The sequence below is a fragment of the Diabrotica virgifera genome, chromosome 6 (assembly GCF_917563875.1).
Source record: "Diabrotica virgifera virgifera chromosome 6, PGI_DIABVI_V3a".
NCBI lineage: Eukaryota > Metazoa > Arthropoda > Insecta > Coleoptera > Chrysomelidae > Diabrotica > Diabrotica virgifera.
Window position 1 is genome coordinate 122132852 of NC_065448.1, and position 21140 is coordinate 122153991.

The 21140-nt window shown below is 33.8% G+C and overlaps 2 protein-coding genes across 2 annotated transcripts in view; both read left to right on the plus strand.

Annotated features, from left to right (window-relative positions):
- Positions 1–21140, plus strand: part of LOC114339634 (uncharacterized) — a 384539-nt gene that overhangs the window by 160347 nt on the left and 203052 nt on the right. The window lies entirely within an intron of this gene.
- Positions 3048–15995, plus strand: LOC126886179 (uncharacterized). Its single transcript, XM_050653032.1, has 3 exons — positions 3048–4475; positions 4602–5165; positions 15990–15995. The coding sequence occupies exons 1-3, from the start codon at positions 3048–3050 to the stop codon at positions 15993–15995; spliced, it is 1998 nt and encodes a 665-aa protein (XP_050508989.1).

A 21140-nucleotide genomic window follows, 5' to 3' on the forward strand; every position in this document is an offset into this window, starting at 1 on the left:
AATTTTCCTGACTGTTTGTTAATGCAAAATTCCGGACTATCCCGCTTTTTCTTCACATATCGAGCCAATGTTGATTTTGGTACACCATATTGAGACGAGGGGTCTAGGACGTTTCATCGCCGCCGTTTCGATGCCGCCAGTTCGATGCCGATGCCGACCGATTCATCGCCAGTCAATTAATCGCTATCTGATATATTTCCGAATTTTCGACAGTTACAATTATTAGTTATTTTTAGTATTAATTAGGAATTCTAGGAAATGCGAGATATGACTGCGATGAAATGGACTGGCGATGAACCGGCGGCATCGAAACGGCTGGCGATGAACCGGCGGCATCGAAACGTCCCATTCCGTGAGACGAGGCTTTGTCTAAACTTGTATTACCGTCAATTACTGCGGATATTGCCTGTTCCATAGAATCTATAGGCCAACTTTGTCTCTCTGTTTTTCTAACATAGTTTCGCACCATCTGTAACAAGAAAACTTGAAGGTAGTTTTTTCTTAAGCAACAAAAGATAAAGCGGGGCGGAATGAGACATGTCTCATTCTGCCCCGTACCGTTCTGCCCCGAAGTTCGTTATTTTGAATTTCAAAGTTTTGTGAGGTTATATAGCAATATTTTAAAGAACTATGGGGGTTCACAGCAAGCTAAAATGTCTATTTCAATAGTACATAATGCTGAATAAGCAATAAGAAAAATTTAACCACCTACCTTCAAATCTGAAATGGACAAAATATGCAACAAAAGAACTGAAATTCAGAAATTCAGAAACAGTGAACAATGAAGTTCATTATGATACAGGTAGTGAAATCATAATTGATATATTATAGTATGAGAATACAAAAAATAATAATTGTACTACTGAATAATAGGATATATTATATTACTTATTATCCTATTTCCCATTATTTCAGATTATCATCATTAAGCTTGTTATCTTCAGCCGAGTTTATTATTTGGTTGTTAATAATTTCAGGCTGTTTAGTTTTATGCTTCTTATATTTCCTAGCATATTAAATTAATATAAATATTTGTAGAAATATTATTAAATTTATTAAAATAATATTATTTAGATATTTTTAACCCTAGAATATTTATTTTCCTAACTAGTGCGGAAATTGATACTTTCCCGCACGAGACTGCCGTTGACCCGAACAATGCGATATCGGAGTTCGGGCAAGCAGTCGAGTGCGGGAAAGACACTTTCCGCATAAGTTAGGAACAATATTTTTTCTAGGGCCATACGTTTGGAAAAAAGCCATAACAAATAGAATAATCAATTTTTAGTTAGGAGTGAAATCAAGTTTGTCAAAACCAAACTTTTAATATAATTGGTTACCACGACGACGATATTTATTGGTTTTCATGACGACGATTCAAAACCATTTTTATTGTCTATTGATTTGACTTCTGAATATTAAGAATGTCAAAATAATTCTATTTTAACGAATTATCAGTAGTAGATAATTACTCGAGAGCTCAAAAATTATCAATTTGTATCCCGAGTGACACTTTGGCAGTTTTAATTTCACGAGTCACGATGCACAAATCGATAATTTGAGCTCGCGAGTAGTTTGATAAGGTCGTTTTAAATCATTGTATCTAATATTTTATTCATACCTTTGCCTGAATATTAGCAAAATACATATTTTGTAGAAAAACAAAACCTTCTATGAATAATAGAAAACAATATAGCATTGTGTTAAGTAATATTTTTTGTATATGTGATATATGTAAATCCTTTACAATAAAAAAGTTTAATTTATATAGCAAAAGAAACATAAGTGGTAATAAATACTAATTAAAAAATTCCACCTGAAAAACTGAAAAATTCTTGCGCACTAATTATCTAATTAATGGTTAGAGTGAGGAAATATATGAGGGGTCTAGATGCTGTTGTGAAAACAACAGTTATTTACATTAATTTGCTTTTATAAAAATATCTCTCTGTAAATCTGTTGGGACAATCTGTATTGTGTTTAAAATATTTAATTCTCTGAAAAACTTGAGTGTAGCGTTGTGTGTTTCATAAAATATACATCTGCATTTTTTATAGTTTCGGGGTAAAAGCAGGTAATTTTGCCAAAGAAGTGTAACATGTGTTTGGCCCTTTTCAGGGCGAATGGTGTAAACTAAACTATCAAAGATAATAGTGCAGAGATTTGAATAGAATTTCAGCAGTCTCTTTCTGATGTCAGAGATGAACACTTTGTTCGCTTGTGCGTCTCTTTTCGCCGTAAAAATACTCTCTCCGCAATAATTAATAGATTAAAAAGACTCTTACGTTCTCTCGTTCGCTATTAAGACTATAATTTATCGTTAAGCCGCTTATTTGTCAAAATCGTTGTTGTTAATAAATGTTTTGTTCGCCGAATACCCTTATTTATCGCTAATACACAACCCTTTCTATCGTATTAATTAGCACCTTTAAAACCAGACCAAATCAAATTATTCGAACCAGTTCTCCTAAAAGTTCACTATTTTGTTTATATCGAAGGACGGGACATACGGGTGTGGTCCTAAAATATTCACCTATGTCCAATTAGGCAAAAGGTAATAATTAAACCATTTTTGCCACGGTGGGGTGAGATTGAATAAAAACTCACACCATTTGATGGTCTACATCGACCCGGATTTTTGTTTGGTTTTCGCGTTTGTGCCGCTTTTTCGGACATTTTTGTGTGTAATACCTCTACAAGACTTGTTAGTTCGCGTCGCGATAAACTCTAAGTGAAAGGAAGTGAAGTTATTGTGTGTGGTTAGTAGCTGCCACCTGTTGCTTTATCAATTGGACTAATTTGGTGAGATTTTTCCATTTTTTAAAACTTTTATTGCTGATCCAAGGTAAACTCTGCTCAAAGACATTTTACGGTCAAAAACACTTTTGTAGACATTTAACGTAGACGCTGTATCTCTCTGTGAAACTTAGACTCTTATTCTCTCGCCGCGCTTGTTAATTGACAAAAAACTCTCCAGTGTAATTTAGATTTTGCCGCGTATCGATAGACTCTCTCTCGCCGTGTGTTCAATCGAATTCGGGATAGAAATGGAAGACCTCAAGAAAAAAAGGACGCCTTTGAAGGCTAAAATTACAAGGATCGAAAACTGGCTCTCACAAAAGGCTAGTACGGAAAAGGATGCGCTACAATTTCAATTTCGGCAAACAGAATTAAAAACCTGTTTTTTAAAATATGAAGAAATAATGGATCAGATAGACGAGATTGATGAAGCCGGTACTGAAGCAGAAGACAGGGTAACAACTGAGCAAAAATATTTCTCTATTCTCGCGGGCCTACAGCGTAAGATGGACGAGTTATTGTTGGGCCCCCCTCCTCTCAGATCAAATAGCACTCAGCCAACTGTGGCCACTGCTAAGGTTAGGCTTCCGGAGATCACCATGCAAACGTTCTGCGGGTCATTCTCTGAGTTCAACTCGTTCTACCAGCTCTTCGAGACGCTAATAGTGAACAATGAAGAACTCAATAATGTGCAACGATTTATTTACCTTAAATCGTTCCTGCGAAATGAACCCCTCCAGTTGATCGACAACATCGAAGTTATCGACGAAAATTTCGATATAGCTGTAAAAACTCTTAAAGATCGTTACGAAAACAAATCGCGAGTGATTAGCTTACACATTCAAAAATTGTTAAAGGCTCCATCTCTAGTTAAAAGTAATTCAAAGGCGTTACGCGAATTTTTAACTCTAGCTCAGCAGACGCTGCTCGCTTTGAAAAATATGTCCGTACCAATTGAGCATTGGGATTTACTATTAATTGAAATATTTTTACAAAAATTAGATTTTTCTACACATAGGGCCTTTGAATATGATATTGGGACAAAGACCTTACCTACCCTTTCACAGTTTTTTAAATTTCTCGAGAAAAAGTGTGATATTCAGGAAAAATTAAATGTTTCAGATCATGATAAAAAGGTTAATAACAGGTCTCAATCAAAAACATCTTTCTTCTCATCAGTTGACCAACCATCACACTCTTTCTCTGATAATAATTGTACTTTTTGCAGAAGTAATGCTCATAAGGTTTATCAGTGTAATGATTTTAAATGCCTCTCTTTACAGGAAAAATTTAATTTTGTAAAAGGTAAGAAACTGTGTTTTAATTGTTTGGGTAGTAAACATTTCTCTCAAGATTGCGGCTCTACTCGATCATGTACTTTGTGTGGGGGTCATCATCACTCATCCCTCCATGGAACCTCTGAAAATGTCTCTTCTTCTAGGAACATCAATAGGCAAGCTCTCTCTCGTGAGCGCAATGCTCAAAATTCTCAAGGTGCTTCTCGTGTTGTCGCTCCCATATCTACTCAGCATTCTTTTAATAATCGCAGCCAAAATGAAGCTTCTACTAGCTCATCCAGACCTCCTTTAGATATGCAAAATTCTCCAGATTCTCAGGCAGCCACATCTCTCTCAGCTTTATCAGTTAAAACTGATGTATTGTTGGCTACCGCTTTAGTAACCGTTTATTCGAAAGACGGCAGACCCATGCATGCCAGAGCGCTCCTAGATAATGGGAGTCAACATTCGTTTATCTCTCGTGATTTGGTTGAGAAGTTAAAACTCATCCCTTATTTTAAACAGCTACAGATATCAACCATATCCGAAAACACCTCACTCTCAAACGAAATGTTAAACTTAGAATTTTTCCCCTATAATGTAAATGACAGAAGTTTTAAAACTTCTTTCGCTGTACTCGATAGTATAACTTGTAGGCTTCCTAGAGCTACTATAGATAGAAGTAAAATAAAAGTCCCACAGGATCTCACTCTCGCAGATCCCTCGTATTCTGTTCCGGGTAAAGTTGATTTGCTTCTAGCTGGTGATATCTATAGTGAATTATTGACGGATGGATTTATACGGTTAGGAAAAAATCTTCCCATTCTTCAGAATACTCACTTAGGCTATGTTATTTTTGGTACAATTAATCCTCAGGTTTTTCACCGTAATTCACATTTGGCTATCTCTCAATCAAATGTTTCTCTCTTTGTTCAATCCGAACCCGAAGAAAATCAGTTGGATAAGTTGCTTCAACAATTTTTCGAAATTGAAGAAGTTCCCCTCGTTAGTAAATTAACTCCCGATGAAGAATTAGCGGAACAAATATTTAGCAAAACTACTCTTGTGTTACCTTCAGGTCGCTTTCAAGTAAATCTTCCATTTGTCTCTGAAAACGCTAATAAAATGTTAGGTGAATCCTTTAAAATGGCCTTTAAAAGATTTATGAAATTAGAACATAGGCTCTTAAAAAACGAAAGTACATACGCTCAATATAAATCTTTCATTAATGAATATCTTCTTCTCGAACATGCGAAAATAGTGCCTCTCTCTCTAACCAACGAAAAGTTAGAAAGTAAATATTTTCTACCGCATCACTGTGTGTTTAAGGAAGAATCTTTAACAACAAAGCTTAGGGTTGTTTTTGATGGTTCGATGAAAAGCTCTAGTGGTTATTCGCTCAATGATATTTTACTCAAAGGTCCTACTCTTCAACCGGAACTTTTTGACATTTTGCTACGGTTTAGATTGTATTCCTTCGTTTTTACAACGGATATACAAAAAATGTATAGACAAGTTAGAATAAATCCTGCTCAAACCTCTCTTTTAAACATTCTCTGGCGTGACTCCCCTGAAAAAGACATTGAGTGTCTTGAATTGCAAACCGTCACGTATGGAACTAAAAGCGCTAGCTTTCAGAGTACTCGTTGTTTAATGGAACTGGCACAAACTCATCAGACTAAGTATCCTTTGGCCAGTGATGCTCTTCAAAATAGTTGTTACATTGATGACATTCTCTATGGCGCTAATGATGTACAGACTCTCCTTAAAGCTCATAAGGAAATAACTAGTTTGCTTGAAACCGCTTGTATCTCTCTCCATAAATGGTGTTCTAACTCAGACTTGTTTTTAAAAAATATCTCTTCTCTCTCTTCGAACACTACTTATGTAATAGCTCCAGATAATGGCTCCAATAAGGTTTTAGGTTTATGTTGGAATCCTATTCTTGACACCTTCTCAATCTCTCTCCCAAATTTTACCTTAAAGGACTCGTACACCAAGAGAGAAGTACTGTCAATGATTGCCCAAATATTTGATCCTCAAGGCCTAATTAACCCAGTTACAGTTGTCGCTAAATTAATCATGCAACAAATTTGGATTTCCAAAATTAATTGGAACGATATCATAGATGCAGATACGTTGCATGAGTGGCTAAATTTTGTTCGCAGTCTCTCTAATTTTAAGGATTTAAATATACCTCGGTGTCTCTTTTTAAGTCAAGAAATCACTAGTGTTGAGATTCACGCATTCTCGGATGCAAGTTTAAAGGCTTATGGAGCTTGCATCTACCTACGTGTGATTTATAGATCAGAACAAGTATCTTGTTCACTTTTAGCATCTAAGAGTCGTGTCGCTCCGCTAAAACCCTTGACTCTCCCAAGATTGGAACTCATGGGTGCGCTATTGTGTAGTAAGCTCACAGCAAGGATTGCTAATATTATTGAAGAAAAACTCTCTCGCTTAGACTCTATAAATATGTGGTCGGATTCAGAAATTGTTCTCGCTTGGCTTCGTTCGCATCCCTCTCGTTGGACTCAATTTGTAGCAAATAGGGTTGCACAAATTTTAGATAATTCTCCTAACGCTCATTGGAGGCACGTACGATCCAAAGAGAATCCTGCCGACATACTCTCCCGAGGAATGCTACCCGCTGAAATACTTAAATCTTCTTTGTGGTTTCATGGTCCTCAATTTTTGAATCAATCTCGGTTGGATTTGTTGAAATACAATCCAAAAGTTTATACCTCCAAGTTACCCGAAGAAAGGAAAGTAACTCTTCACATTCGAAATGATCAAATAGATTTTTTCACCTCTCTTTCTGATAGGTTCTCTAATTTTTCAAGGTTTGTAAGAACTTTAGCATTTATATTCAGGTTTGCCAATAATGCCAAATCGCCTTCTCATAAGTTATCAAATTCTCTTGAAGTAAGCGAACTTCAAAACGCTGAACTGAAGATTGTTAAGATGCTTCAGTATTCTTCTTTCTCGATTGAGATTTCTGAGATTAAAAAAGGTAAAACTCTATCCAATAAGTCTATTTTACGCTTAAACCCCTTTTTGGATGAAAATGAAATGCTGCGTGTAGGAGGTCGCCTTGGTAACTCAGACGTTACATTTGATCAAAAATATCCTCTTCTCCTTCCCTCAAAAAATCGTGTAGTACGTCTCTTTCTTCAGAGAGAACATATCAGACTTTGTCACTCTGGTCCTCAAAATACTTTATCTCAAATTCGACTTAAATATTGGCCTTTAAATGGACTACGTGAAGTTAAAAAGGTCATACACCAATGTATGGTTTGTTTTAGGTTTAATGCCAAACCCGCTATTCAGATTATGGCAGATTTACCAAAGGAACGTTTGCAATCCTCTCGAGTATTCGCTCATGTCGGATTAGATTTTGGCGGGCCCTTTCAGATCAAAGCTTCCAAACTCCGCAAAGCTCCTTTGATAAAATCTTATATTGCTCTTTTCGTTTGTCTATCGACTCGAGCTGTTCACATTGAAGTCGTGTCCGGCCTTTCTACAGAGACGTTTCTTCTCGCTCTAAAACGTTTTATTAGCCGTAGAGGCCTCCCTCAGACTATATTCAGTGACAACGCCACGAACTTTTTGGGAGCTCGTAATCAGTTGTTTGAACTTTATAAGTTTTTAAAAGAAAAAGAAAACTCTCGCTCTATTAATGATTTTTTGGCATCATCGCATATTCGCTGGAAAACCATAGTTCCTCGAGCCCCTCATCATGGTGGCATCTGGGAAAGCGCTATAAAGAGCGCAAAGCATCATATCCGTAGACTCATGGGTGATATTAAGCTCACTTTTGAAGAATTTACCACTGTTCTCACTCAAATTGAAGCTGTGCTCAACTCTCGACCGCTTTGCTCCCTCTCAAATGATCCCTCTGATCTAACCTATCTGACCCCTGGACATTTCTTGATTGGACAATCTCTTACGTCATTTCCTGAAAGGGATGTAATCCACATTCCCGAAAATAGATTAAGTTTATGGCAACATCTCTCTAAACTCCAGCAAATGTTTTGGAAAAAATGGTCAATTGACTACTTGAACAGACTCCAAAATCGCCCTAAATGGTTTCTTCCTCATAAGAACCTAGAGCCCAACGATCTCGTCTTGTTGATAACACTCCTCCTCTTTACTGGGCTCTAGCAAGAGTGATTGATGTCTTTCCCGGAAAGGATGGCCGAGTAAGAGTTGCATCGGTCAAAACTAAAGATGGAGTCTTCAAGCGCTCTATTAATAAATTGTGTCCTCTACCAAATGACTGTTAAAATTAAGTTAAGTTTAGTGTTTTCGCTTAAGAACATTGTAAGTTGATTTATGTTAGGTTAGGTTTATGTTAAAGCCAGTGCTTCAACGCGGGGGAGTATGTTGTGAAAACAACAGTTATTTACATTAATTTGCTTTTATAAAAATATCTCTCTGTAAATCTGTTGGGACAATCTGTATTGTGTTTAAAATATTTAATTCTCTGAAAAACTTGAGTGTAGCGTTGTGTGTTTCATAAAATATACATCTGCATTTTTTATAGTTTCGGGGTAAAAGCAGGTAATTTTGCCAAAGAAGTGTAACATGTGTTTGGCCCTTTTCAGGGCGAATGGTGTAAACTAAACTATCAAAGATAATAGTGCAGAGATTTGAATAGAATTTCAGCAGTCTCTTTCTGATGTCAGAGATGAACACTTTGTTCGCTTGTGCGTCTCTTTTCGCCGTAAAAATACTCTCTCCGCAATAATTAATAGATTAAAAAGACTCTTACGTTCTCTCGTTCGCTATTAAGACTATAATTTATCGTTAAGCCGCTTATTTGTCAAAATCGTTGTTGTTAATAAATGTTTTGTTCGCCGAATACCCTTATTTATCGCTAATACACAACCCTTTCTATCGTATTAATTAGCACCTTTAAAACCAGACCAAATCAAATTATTCGAACCAGTTCTCCTAAAAGTTCACTATTTTGTTTATATCGAAGGACGGGACATACGGGTGTGGTCCTAAAATATTCACCTATGTCCAATTAGGCAAAAGGTAATAATTAAACCATTTTTGCCACGGTGGGGTGAGATTGAATAAAAACTCACACCAGATGCAAAACCGGACATTTCCAACTTTTTGGTCAAAATTAGTTGAATACACCTCTGTAATCTATGATTAAAGATCCATATAATAACAATTTGCTAAAGAGCAAAATTGGACAGTTCCTAGTAGTAATTCAGTGTGAAAGAATTGGTTCAGATGCAAAAGTGGACTTTTCGTCCAATTCGAGATAGGGAACAGTACAGTTGTAAATTGTTTTTTTCAGTTTACTCGGAATGACATAAAGTGGAAATGTCCGGTTTTGAATCTAGACCCCTCACATGAAAAACCACTAAATTTTTCGTTTTGTGTTAATGTTTATAAATGTTTTTGCCATTGGGTCGATTTTTGTAACTCTATCTACCGAACTACTTTGCAATATCAGTGAAATACAAACAAGATGCACCTAAGTAAAACGGAATTAAACCGAAAATTTTCTTCTATGCGGCAAATCCTCGTAAACTACATTCTGAGACGGATAGTTTGAAAGCTAATTTATTTCAGTTTCCAAGATTACCTTATCGACACGACTTCATTTAGGTACTTCTTCTCGCAAAGTTATTAGCAAACTCCCTCTTGAAACATGGGCTATTAAAATTTACAACACAAGATTTCTCTCTTTTTCTCGGACTTGAAAGAGGCAGTATATTTATTTGAAAAGTTTAAAGTTGCTGCTTCGCGGATTGATTCTTCTTTGAAAGCAGTTTAGAAAGTCCTTTATCGGAAATGTAAATCACTTGAAGCCGCAGTTGTTAGATATTCGAATAGTCTCCCTAACAATAGCGATAAAAGCTACTAGGCCGCAAATATTGGAGAGTTTATGACTGGTTAAATATTTCCGTTAAAACTGAATGTCTAATAGATCTTATTTACCGTTTTTGTTATATATTATGTAACACAACTTATGTATGTTATAATATATTATGTAATAAAACTTTTTTGTTTATTTTTTGCGCTTTCTAAAACAATATCAATATGTTAAAAAATATAAATCTATTGTTGCAAACATTGCATTCACCTTTTTAAGTAGGTAATGCTTAAAAGTTTAATAATAAAACATGTCGCAATCAAATCACGAGGATATCAAAAACAAAATTGTCGCTTTTAGTAAATGTTCTATCTGAATGTAATTATTAGAATGATAAATATTTTAGTTGTTGGTTGGTGTACTGCAGAAATTGATGTGGTTTCATATAAAATAACTCTTTCAAAAGTTCTTCGGGTTTCAATAATTATCATAAAATCAAAACTTAGACTGTTGTTAATCTATTGTTTCAAATATTGCAGTTGAGTGTTAACTAATTTTATAAATACTAAATACGTTACTGTGTATAACCTTTTAATTTTATTTATATTAATGCTTTAAACTATATTAGGATATTTGTAAAACTTAACAGTGAGTATAACAGCAAATAACTCCAATTTTAGCAACGGCAACATTGTCCATTGCAAAATTAATATTCAAAAAATCTAAAGTCGACCCGCGATAAATTTACCGCCATATGTGTAAAATGGTTTTTTTGTTTGCTTGTTTCATAGGACCCCCAGGAATATACTTAATTCACACTGATATTCGGTGTTTTGCGCTCTGCGTCAATTAATTAATACATTAATATCATGCCCTTTGCTCCGGAATTTTAAAATATCAGCATCAGTTTGCGAGGTTTTTATGCGTGAATTTATACGATGTGCATTTTTACTAGCGTAACGTAATTTAATATGAGCTTTAAATTATTACGTTTTAATGTTTTTTATTTAATTAAATATACTTCATACCAAGCTATTTATTACATTTTTTTGAAAAAATTTCCATACAAACTTTATTATTAGGCATTTAAATTATAAATAAATATTCAATAAATTTATAAATAGTGCCTATCAAAATTTCTCATCAAAAACCTATTGTTAGTCCAGGCGTGATACGTTTTGCAGCAGAAAATCTCCATAGAAGTCGTATAGTAGGGGAGAAAAGTATGCTAAATTTGCCGTCGCTCGAGCGTTATGGGGACCTATTGGGTTGTGATTGTTAGGTCCTAAAAGCAAACAAAGTTAAGTAAAGTTTTCCATTTTAGTGGGGACTTTTCATTTTTTAATTTAGTTTCCCATTTCCAACAATGGTTTTTCCGATTATAGCACCACCTCTCCATAATTGGAAAATATGTCTCGAATAAAAGTTGCTTATTTTTACTCAAAGAATTCAAATCTGCTATATAAATTTGGGGCTCCTATTTAAAATTTTAAAGTAACCCCCCACTCCACCTTCGTATTTGTATATTGGTACCATTCGATAGATTTTCAAAAATACTGAATGAGGGTATTTTGCACTTTTTCGATCTGAGGTTCATTTCGCGAAATATTCGCTTTTTTATGAAACTTTTTTACTCACCCATTTCCGTACGCCTCGCTCAAATCGTCAGATTTTTTAAACATAAACTCTTTTATGTATGTATATATTTTAACTATGCATGTTCTTAACTTACCTTATCTTAATCTGTCAATTTCGAGCTTTTGTAAGGATAGATTTCTTGTTCGAACCCCCTTAACGAACGCCCCTGTGTTAAGAGCCAATATATGGTAGAGGTACATCTGCAGGGTACACCAGGTTTCTCCCCATATGATAATCTGATGCGCTCGAGTAACTAAATTTTTTGCTGGAATCATTTCAGGATATACCTTTTATCAATAATCACGATACGTGTAAGTATCAAACCTTGTGTTCAATTTTTTATTTAACCAAATCTGAAGAAATTGATAAATTTTGCTTTTTTCGCCAATTCTTTTCACTTATAACTCTAGGGATATTGCTCCTACAAAAAAAGTATATAATGTAAAAGGCTCATTTTCAATAATGCATATGGTTTGACTAGCCAGAAATTGAAAATTTAATATATAATCTGAACTTTTCCTAGTAATTCAATCACATTGTGTTTTGACTAGGAAAGTTTTTGGGTAGTATTTTGGGATTCTGAATCCGAAAATGAGGTTTGTGGAAAAAATTTCGTGAGGGAACATTGAGTAAATCGCGAAAAAAGCGAAAAATTTCTGCTTTTCCCCCTTTTTTGCTTAAATCTCGAAAACTGTGAACTTTTAGTAAATGGCCTGTTAACAGAAATTAAAGTACTTAAAATTCTTTACAATTATCACTATTTACTTTTTTTTTAAACGAACCTTTAGGTCTAAAGTGCAAGTTGATAATTTCCAATTTTAACCGGTTTCTGCAAAACCCACTTTTTAAGTTTCAAAACTTTATTGTTTATTAGAATGCTGTCATTTTCCTTCCTGCATCCACAATTGCGTAGGCAGTGCTTTTTACATTTAACCCTCGTAAAACGGTGCTTAGATTCTTACGTAAACAACGGTGTGGGATGCATTTACACCCCATTTGTATATCCATTTTTTGTGAACGTCGGCGTCGGGGAAATTGATTTGAAAGATAATTAGTACTTGTTTATTATAGTAATAAACATAATTTTACCAACAAAGTACCCAGTTCTTCTTTAAAAAAATTATTATCGTTGCAAGATACAGATCACATGAAATTTTTCACAGAATGAGCAACACAAAGATTTTACACATAATACAGTTATGTCGGGACTTTCAGTCTTTTTTCTCTGACATAAGTAACACCGACCTTGTCCCGTAGCTCTGTTAGCTCCAACTGGAACACCAGAAACGTCTAATTTAGGATATGAAATTTTCATCATTTGCACCCTACAATCATTTTTCCAAAAAATCACGTAAACTTAAAACGTTTTAGTTGCTGCAATGGGTGTAATGTGTTTAGAATTGAATTTAATGCGAATAAAAAAATGGAAAGAAATCAAAAAAATTTATTAAAAAATATAGGTGAGAAAAACGAGGTCTGAGGTGCAGCTGCACCCCGCATTGCCTTACGAGGGTTAAGAAATTTTCATTTAAGGTACAAGAAATATACCGTAAAAAAGTAGTTAGTTTGGTGCAGTGTCCAAAGTGGTTGGCGCTGGCACGAGACCACTAGTAATTTTTTTCCAACCCCACTCACTTAAATCTTTTTGTTGATCGTCAGGTATGGCTTGATATAATTGTAACCATTGCTGCACCTGATAGTAAACTCTAAGTGAATGTTCTCGTGCAGCAAATTTGGTATCGATAATGAGGCAATGTTGGTCTTATTTTTATGTGATGAAGATACGTAATGTCTGTATCACAAATCGTTCAGACTGGTCTCTTTTTGTCTTCCATATAGAGCCATGAGAAATATGTTTCCTGCTGTCGCAACCTCATCCTAATGTGCATTAGGGTCATTAAAAGCCTCAATGGTTGTTTACAAGTCTGTGTTTTTCTGCAGCACTTTAAGAAATTTCAGTTTCCCCTGATTAAACAATGCAAGAAGTAGTATATCACAACCGCTCATCGCATATAGGAATAAGATATGGTCCATTAAGGTTTTTTCAGCAGCCATATGAGGGTTGTCGAAACCTTTTCTTTTCCTAGTTTCAGAAAAAACATATTTTTTGTGTTAGGTCTACACAGGCCAATCAAAATGACCAGAAAGTCGATATCTTTTCCCACCACTGTCACATGTTTATTTGACGGTGCCATCTTAAGAGCTGTTGTGATAATTAGGATATTAGGAGTTTTGAAACATTCTAGTGGGGTTTATAGAAATAAAGTTTTGAAACTTAGAAAGTGGGTTTTACCTACAGACCGTTAAAAATTGGCAATTTTCAACTTGCACTTTTAACCGAAAAGTTCGTCTGAAAAAAAGTAAATAGTGATGTTTGTAGAGAATTTTAAGTTCTTTAATTTTTGTTAATATCTGATTTACTAAAAGTGAATAGTTTTGGAGATTTAAGCAAAAAAGTGGGAAAAATCAGAAATATTTCGCTTTTCTCGCGGTTTACCCAATGTTGCGTTACGAAATTCTGTCCGCAAACCGTATATTCGGATTCAGCAGCCCAAAATACATATATAATGAAAGAAATCAGAACTACCCCAAAACTTTCCCACTAGGGGGCTCGTAGAGTACAAATTGACTGAATTATAGACGAATGAACACAGGATGTGACTGCATAATATGGTAGAGTCCTTATCGATTTCTATGTTCGTCGTCTGTTGTCTTATAAATTGTAAAAGGCACAGATAAAGGATGTACCAGAAAAAAATTCCAACAAGAAAAGTTTTCAGATTTAAATAATTATTTACCATTTTAATTTTTATTATAATGGTGGACTCTGTATTTAAGACTTTTCGCTTTTATTTAAGAGATGTCGCTGATTGTGTCCCAAAGTAGATTTTAAATTATTATCTTTGAAATTTCACATAAATAGACGGCTGGGCTTCGTTTTGCTTCAGAGGTGTGCGCGCTAGCTTTACTGAGGAAGTCGAAGTCGAAGTACTGAATCGAAACGAAGCATAAAGTGTCTTTTTCTTGAGAACCTAATGTTTATTGTTTAAAACAGCAATAATTGGTAAAAAACTTGCAAAAAATGGAATGTTTCTAAATTTTTTTTTACTCCCAAGTATAATTATTTATAGTCTTCATATTCATCGACTGATCATAACCATAACATGAGTTAAATCATTTGATATTTGCACACGGTATAGTTTTAATAGCAAATACTATCCAAGAACTATACTTATATAAAATGTTACAACAACTAAATGAAGTTTCTGGAGTGGTATTCTTAAAAATGAGTGAAATAAAAATAATGAACCTGGATCAGAAAAATTGAACAATACTATAACAGAAAATAAAGAAAATTAAAACATTGGGTATAAAGGGTGTTTCATTAATAATTGTCCATATAGTAACTGGAGAAAACTTAGCACAAAATATTAAGATTTCAACCTAAAACACTTAACTAAAATGTGGTTCCTTACTGAGTTACAGGGTGTTTTATCTAAAAATTTAAAAACTATTTTTGCTCAGAATTTTAAAACTGTTCGACGTATCCTTTTCATACTTGGCAGAACATGTGACTGTAATACACCACACTAAATTATGATAAACAAACGTTTCTAGCTACTACCAGAGGCGTACGACAGGCGATAGTGAGTGGTTGACCCTTCTCAAATTCTACGCCACTGGAGGAATTACTATTTTAGTGCAATTTTTAGATTTTCCATTTTTATCTACATAAATAACATGCTCTTCATTCGTAACGATAAAGTCATTAGTTTTCGAGATATTTGAAATTAAATATGAAACGGCACAGTTATTTTGATTAATTTATATGATTCATACAGTGCGGTGGAATATGTGTTTCCCCCCCTGTTAACTTGTTTATTTGAAGAATATAAACAAAATTTTCGGACAGGTCGATTTTTAAACTAGCCATAGTATATTATAGCATCAACGTTTCGAACTTTACACGATCCGTCTTCAGGTGACAGGTGTAATTTTGATTTTTTAAAATGGTAAGGTACATCATGTGGCACCTCATTTAACAGATTTTGAAATACTGATTTCAAAAATGTATAATACTTCATTCCTTTTTGAGATAATACGCGCAAAATTTCGGTAAATGTAACTTGAACCTTGGTACCGAAAGCAAAATAATTACTCGATCTATTTATACCCTGTTTTATGTAGAAAACGCCATTAAATATTTTTATAAAAATAGTTGCAAACTTTACGATAATGTTTACCTTGTATTTTCAAATATTCGCGTTACGTTAATTCATTATTGTTTTAACCTCGTATACACGCTAACGTTTACACAGTAGGTATATATTTCGCTCAGTCACGCAAACAGATTCATATAAATTATAAAGTTTAACATGATAAAGTAAACAAGCTTTTATTTATTGTTAATTTTAATGTCGTTGTTGTGTTTTTAGGGTTAATTAACTTTATAAAATATATGTATGAAGTAATTATAGGAAGTGCAACTAAAACACGTATAATGATAACACCTGCGTGATATCACTAGCCCACTAAAATATATTTTATCTTAAAAATATGTTACTCACTTCAAGCAGTAGTCTTTGTCACGCGTTTGCTGCGACTATTTTTTATTTTCGTGATAGCAGCAAAAGATAGAATTTTTACATGAATTTTGTTTTTAATTTAATGTAACCGCTTCACGGGAACTAGCCATAGAATGCACCTAATGAAATAATAATATTTACCCTCCATTCCTCTTTTAAAATCAAATTAGGGGGTATACCATGTTATGATACTTGATTAGAGAGATATGAAGATAAAGTATTCAGGCACTTGTGATCTTTTATTCTCTATTAGATAACTCAATTTTTGTAAACAAAATATTACAAGTGGCATGTATTTGGCAACTTGGCAAATATTACAACTTTTGAAAATTAAATTCAGCGGGTGTGTTTCTCTATTATGTTAGATATTTTTCTGAAACTACATTAAAACGAATTATGCATTAACAAGAGAAAACTTTATTGGATATACCGTAAATAAAATTAAAGTCTATAACCCAAAATTTGTATATATGCATTTAATAAAATGTTGTTTATTATATTACTATAAATATAGTCTAAGAGCTAGTGGACCCTCCGACTAACGGTCATCCTGTAAGACTAGAAATTTGTCTAGTGATAATTCATAGCACACCAAGCCTAAAAACCATGACCTGGCAGGCATCAGCCGTGCACGTGTATCTACCAGGTGAATCGAAAAGTGAAAATTTAGGGGGTAAAATAAACTTTCTCCTGTAAAGTTTAAATTTAATTATGTGTTTGAGTAAGTCATTTAGAAGAAATGTATACAATGACAGGCGATTCTGAAGAGCATAAGACCTTGCCAGGCGAGGGGAAAGATTATGGGTTTTTCCTAAAATTATTTTTTGCATCGAACAAAGCTTTTTAGGTTTTTTTTGAATCATTCCAAAAAAAAGGTCTGTGGTGATTTTTATCTAAGTTAATAGTTTTTGTTATATAAGCGATTAAAAATTTTGAAAATTGCGAAATCGGCTATTTTTAACCCTAAATCGGACATTTAACTAAAAATTTCAAGGTTGCCAAGGTAGGTAGATATTCTTTGAAAATTGATTGATGAAATCTCGAAGACTTTCTTGCAATACAATATCGAAAACCCCTTTGTTTTTTAATTGCTAATCAAGCGGGCGCGACACTGTAGTATAAATGAGGACGTTTGAGTTTGCATAAATTTATTATCTCGAGAACGGGCAAATTTGAAGAGAAATCCTTAGACAGGTCGATTTTTATTTTTAAATTAGAACTTTTGGCGTATATATAATAATAGTGACGTCATCCATATGGGCGTGATGACGTAATCGATATTTTTTTTAAATAAGAGTAGGGGTTGTGTGATAGCTCATTTGAAAGGTTATTTAATTCTCTATTCAGTAATATAAACATTAACATAATTATTTATACAGGGTGTACAAAAATTTTTTTTTCTTTTTGTCTAAATTAATTTATTAAAAAAATTTTTTTTGTACACCCTGTATAAATAATTATGTTAATGTTTATATTACTGAATAGAGAATTAAATAACCTTTCAAATGAGCCATCACCCAACCCCTACTCTCATTTAAAAAAAATCATCTAAAAGTCCTAATTTAAAAATAAAAATCGACCTATCTGAGGATTTCTCTTCAAATTTGCCCATTCTCGAGATAATGAATGTATGCAAACTCAAACGTCCTCATTTATACTACAGTGTCGCGCCCGCTTGATTAGCAATTAAAAAACAAAGGGGTTTTCGATATTGTATTGCAAAAAACTCTTCATGATTTCATCAATCAATGTTTAAAGAATACCTTGTCAACATTGAAATTTTTAGTTAAATGTCCGATTTAGGGTTAAAAAATGGCCTATTTCGCGATTTTCAAAAATTTTAATCGCTTATATAACAGAAACTATTAACCTAAGAGAAAAGTCGCTAAAGACCTTTTCTGTTTTTAATGATTCAAAAAACCTAAAAAAACTTTGTTCGATGCAAAAAAGATAATTTTAGGAAAAACCCCTAATGTTTCCCCTCGCCTGGCAAGGTCTTGTGCTCTTCAGAATCGCCTGCCATTGTACACATTTCTTCTATATGACTTACTCAAACACATACTTAAATTTAAACTTTACAGGAGAAAGTTTATTTTACCCCCTAAATTTGCACTTTTCCATTCACCTGGTAGATACACGTGCACGGCTGATGCCTGCCAGGTCATGGTTTTTAGCGTTGGTGTGCTATGAATTATCACTAGACAAAGGTTATAGCGGGATAAGATGGTCAAAAATGCCCCCGCACCGATCAGCCCCGCTACTTATGTTTTCGATAAAGGATATAAAATTATGCCCTCAAGCAAATTTTTAGCTTCCCAGAGGTCCTAAAACTTTTTAAATCGAGGAAAGAAGAATTTTTAGCTTTTTTTTTGTGAGCGTAGTTTTACTTTAAAAAATCTGAAAAAATTTAAGAGGTTGTAACTTTTGAATACAAAATAACCTGATGTTTTTCAAATTTTTGTAATAAAAAATGAGCCCATGAAATTTTTTTGAAATTTTCAAAAAATTTTTAGGTTATGATAATATGATTTGGCCAACTTTTAAATAGTATTTTTTTGTGTACTTTTTGCCGTTCTTTTGAATGGCAGAGGCAGAATTTTTAATATCTGAGCGGAAAGAACGAAAAAATCGAAAAAACCGTTTTTGGCTGTCACGAAATGCATCTCGGGACAGCCAATTTTAGGATTTAGGATCCTGACTACAACAACTAAAAAAAACTAAAAGTGTGAATTTTGTTATAAAATTTGGTATTTGGGGTTATAATAATATTTGGAACAACTTTTCCAAATAACTTTTTTCGATATCTCTAACGCGAAGCAAATCGAATCGCACATCGAAAATTCACCCTGTTTGTAATAGGCCGCGTTTAAAACTTAAAGTTTAGTTGACTATTTTAAAAATTGTGAACCATCACCCTGTATGACTGTGCAAAATTTCAAATCTCTATATATTTTGATAGCCGAAACATAGGGGTGTCTTCATCTTAAATGCGACACACTGTATCTTATCAATTTGATAATTTATTGTAACTAATATAGTCGTATTTTTTATAGATTAAAAATATAAAATCAAAATACTGACTAATCCAGTAATTTATCAAAAAAAGATCAAATTGATTGCATTAAAGTATTGAACCAATTAATGTGTAATAATACAAATATAATATACAGAGTGAGTTTTATGTATGGAAACCCTCAATTATCTCGGAAATGGCTTGCACGATTTTTATAGATTGCGGTGGGTAGGGGTTTTCTAATGTGGCCGATATTACAGTAATACTTACATTGTTGTCAGATCTTCCGTTTTTCTGAATATCTAATTAACTTTCTTATTTCAAATGGAACACCCTGTATATTTTTTTTTTTTGGAATGTGTTAGTGAAACATGGTGGAAGGCAAAGTTTGAAAAGGGCGTGATAGCAAATATTCTGGATGAATCCTACCTCGTGCTGAGGGATATTATTGCACACCCCTCTATAAGGGCTACCTATTGTGTTGAGTGTTCCTAGGTCAGCCTATCCTCAAGGTATAAAGTTATTTGTCGTCTCCTGCCGGTCTGATGTCCCGTTGACTATATTGGACTACTGGACTATATGGGAATTTGGAAGTTTTCGAAGGTATTGTGAATTGTATAAAAACCCCAGTTCAATCATTGGTGTAATTTGCTGGGGTTTTTTTTTTGATCCGGGTTTGAAGAATTATTTTTGTGTTGGGTATGAAGAATCATTTTTATTTCCTGGTATAAAGAATTAATTCTATTTCCTGGTATGCAGAACATTTCCACCTATTTTTCCTGATAGAGGGACTTGTAAGCAGAATTGTCTTTCATGGTATAGGGACTTTTCCTCTCTATAAATGGACTTTTGATTTCGTGTACGTTGATATTTTCTACTAAACATATTTCCGTTTGGATCACGTTTGGAAATCCTGCCGGCTTTCTGTAAAGGCCATATCGACGGCGGTGGAAGAAATGCTATGTTATTAAATTCAGATAAGTTTAGTTGTATGGTCGGACGGTAAGTTCTTATAAAACTTTTTTATTTACTTGCCTGGTTTCAAACAATATCTACTATTATTATTTAATATTAGGCCAGGTATTGACAACTATTTTAAATTAATTAATTGTAATTTGTGTAATTTATAGTATATTTAACCCTACATATATGACATCAAACATTTATCTTGACGGTCCCATATCTGATCAGATACGCAGGGCTTGGTATTGCGTACATCTACACCTCTTCTTAATTTTATTGTTACAGCGGAGAATAATATTATATAATATTTATTATTACAAAACTGACTTATGTTTTACAGGTTGTTTAATTTATATTTTAATTATGCCGAAAATATGTTATGTTTTACAGGTTGTTTAATTTATATTTTCAAAAATTTAGGTACATGTTATTGATATAAATTTTATTAAAGCTTGTTTATTTAGTTTTTTTTGAAAAAGAGGTGCATTTGTTCGATTGGCATTTATTTATTATTTTGTTTGTTAGGACTTACCGATTCCATTATTCCTTTCATTCATTTATTAATTTGTTTTACGTATTAGAAGAGTCAATACATGTTTGGTTTACTTTAAGGCTCGTTTTATTTCTTGTCTGTTCCTAAAATAAAACATTCATAGCCGAGGGGTAGTCCGTTGGAACGGACTGGCGCCCCTTATTACATCATATTTAGGTCTATAAAGAACTCCGACCCACTCCGCTGCCTGACAGGGTTCAGCTAGCCGGACATACCCCTATGTCCCCCCTTCTACTTGTAGTAACTTGAAGGGTGGGGGGTGACATTTTTGGGGTCCTTAAGAAATACTGATTATTTTCCATGTTATATTCCCTATACCTAAAGGCCACAATTTCGAAGTTATTGCTACATTTATTTAAAAAAAATTTTTTGAAACAAATTATAAAAATCAATTTTTTTGGCCTGGGTAGACATTAGTTTAGGTTCTTTGGACCATTGGGAACAAAAAAGTTCTTTTGTAATTTTTCTCTAA

Excerpts from the sequence above, each read along its gene's own strand:
- LOC126886179 (XM_050653032.1), top strand. The coding sequence starts at position 3,048 with ATGGAAGACCTCAAGAAAAAAAGGACGCCTTTGAAGGCTAAAATTACA. Across the intron at positions 4,476-4,601 it reads TATTGTTGGCTACCGCTTTA|CTACAGATATCAACCATATC; the intron begins GTAACCGTTTAT and ends TATTTTAAACAG.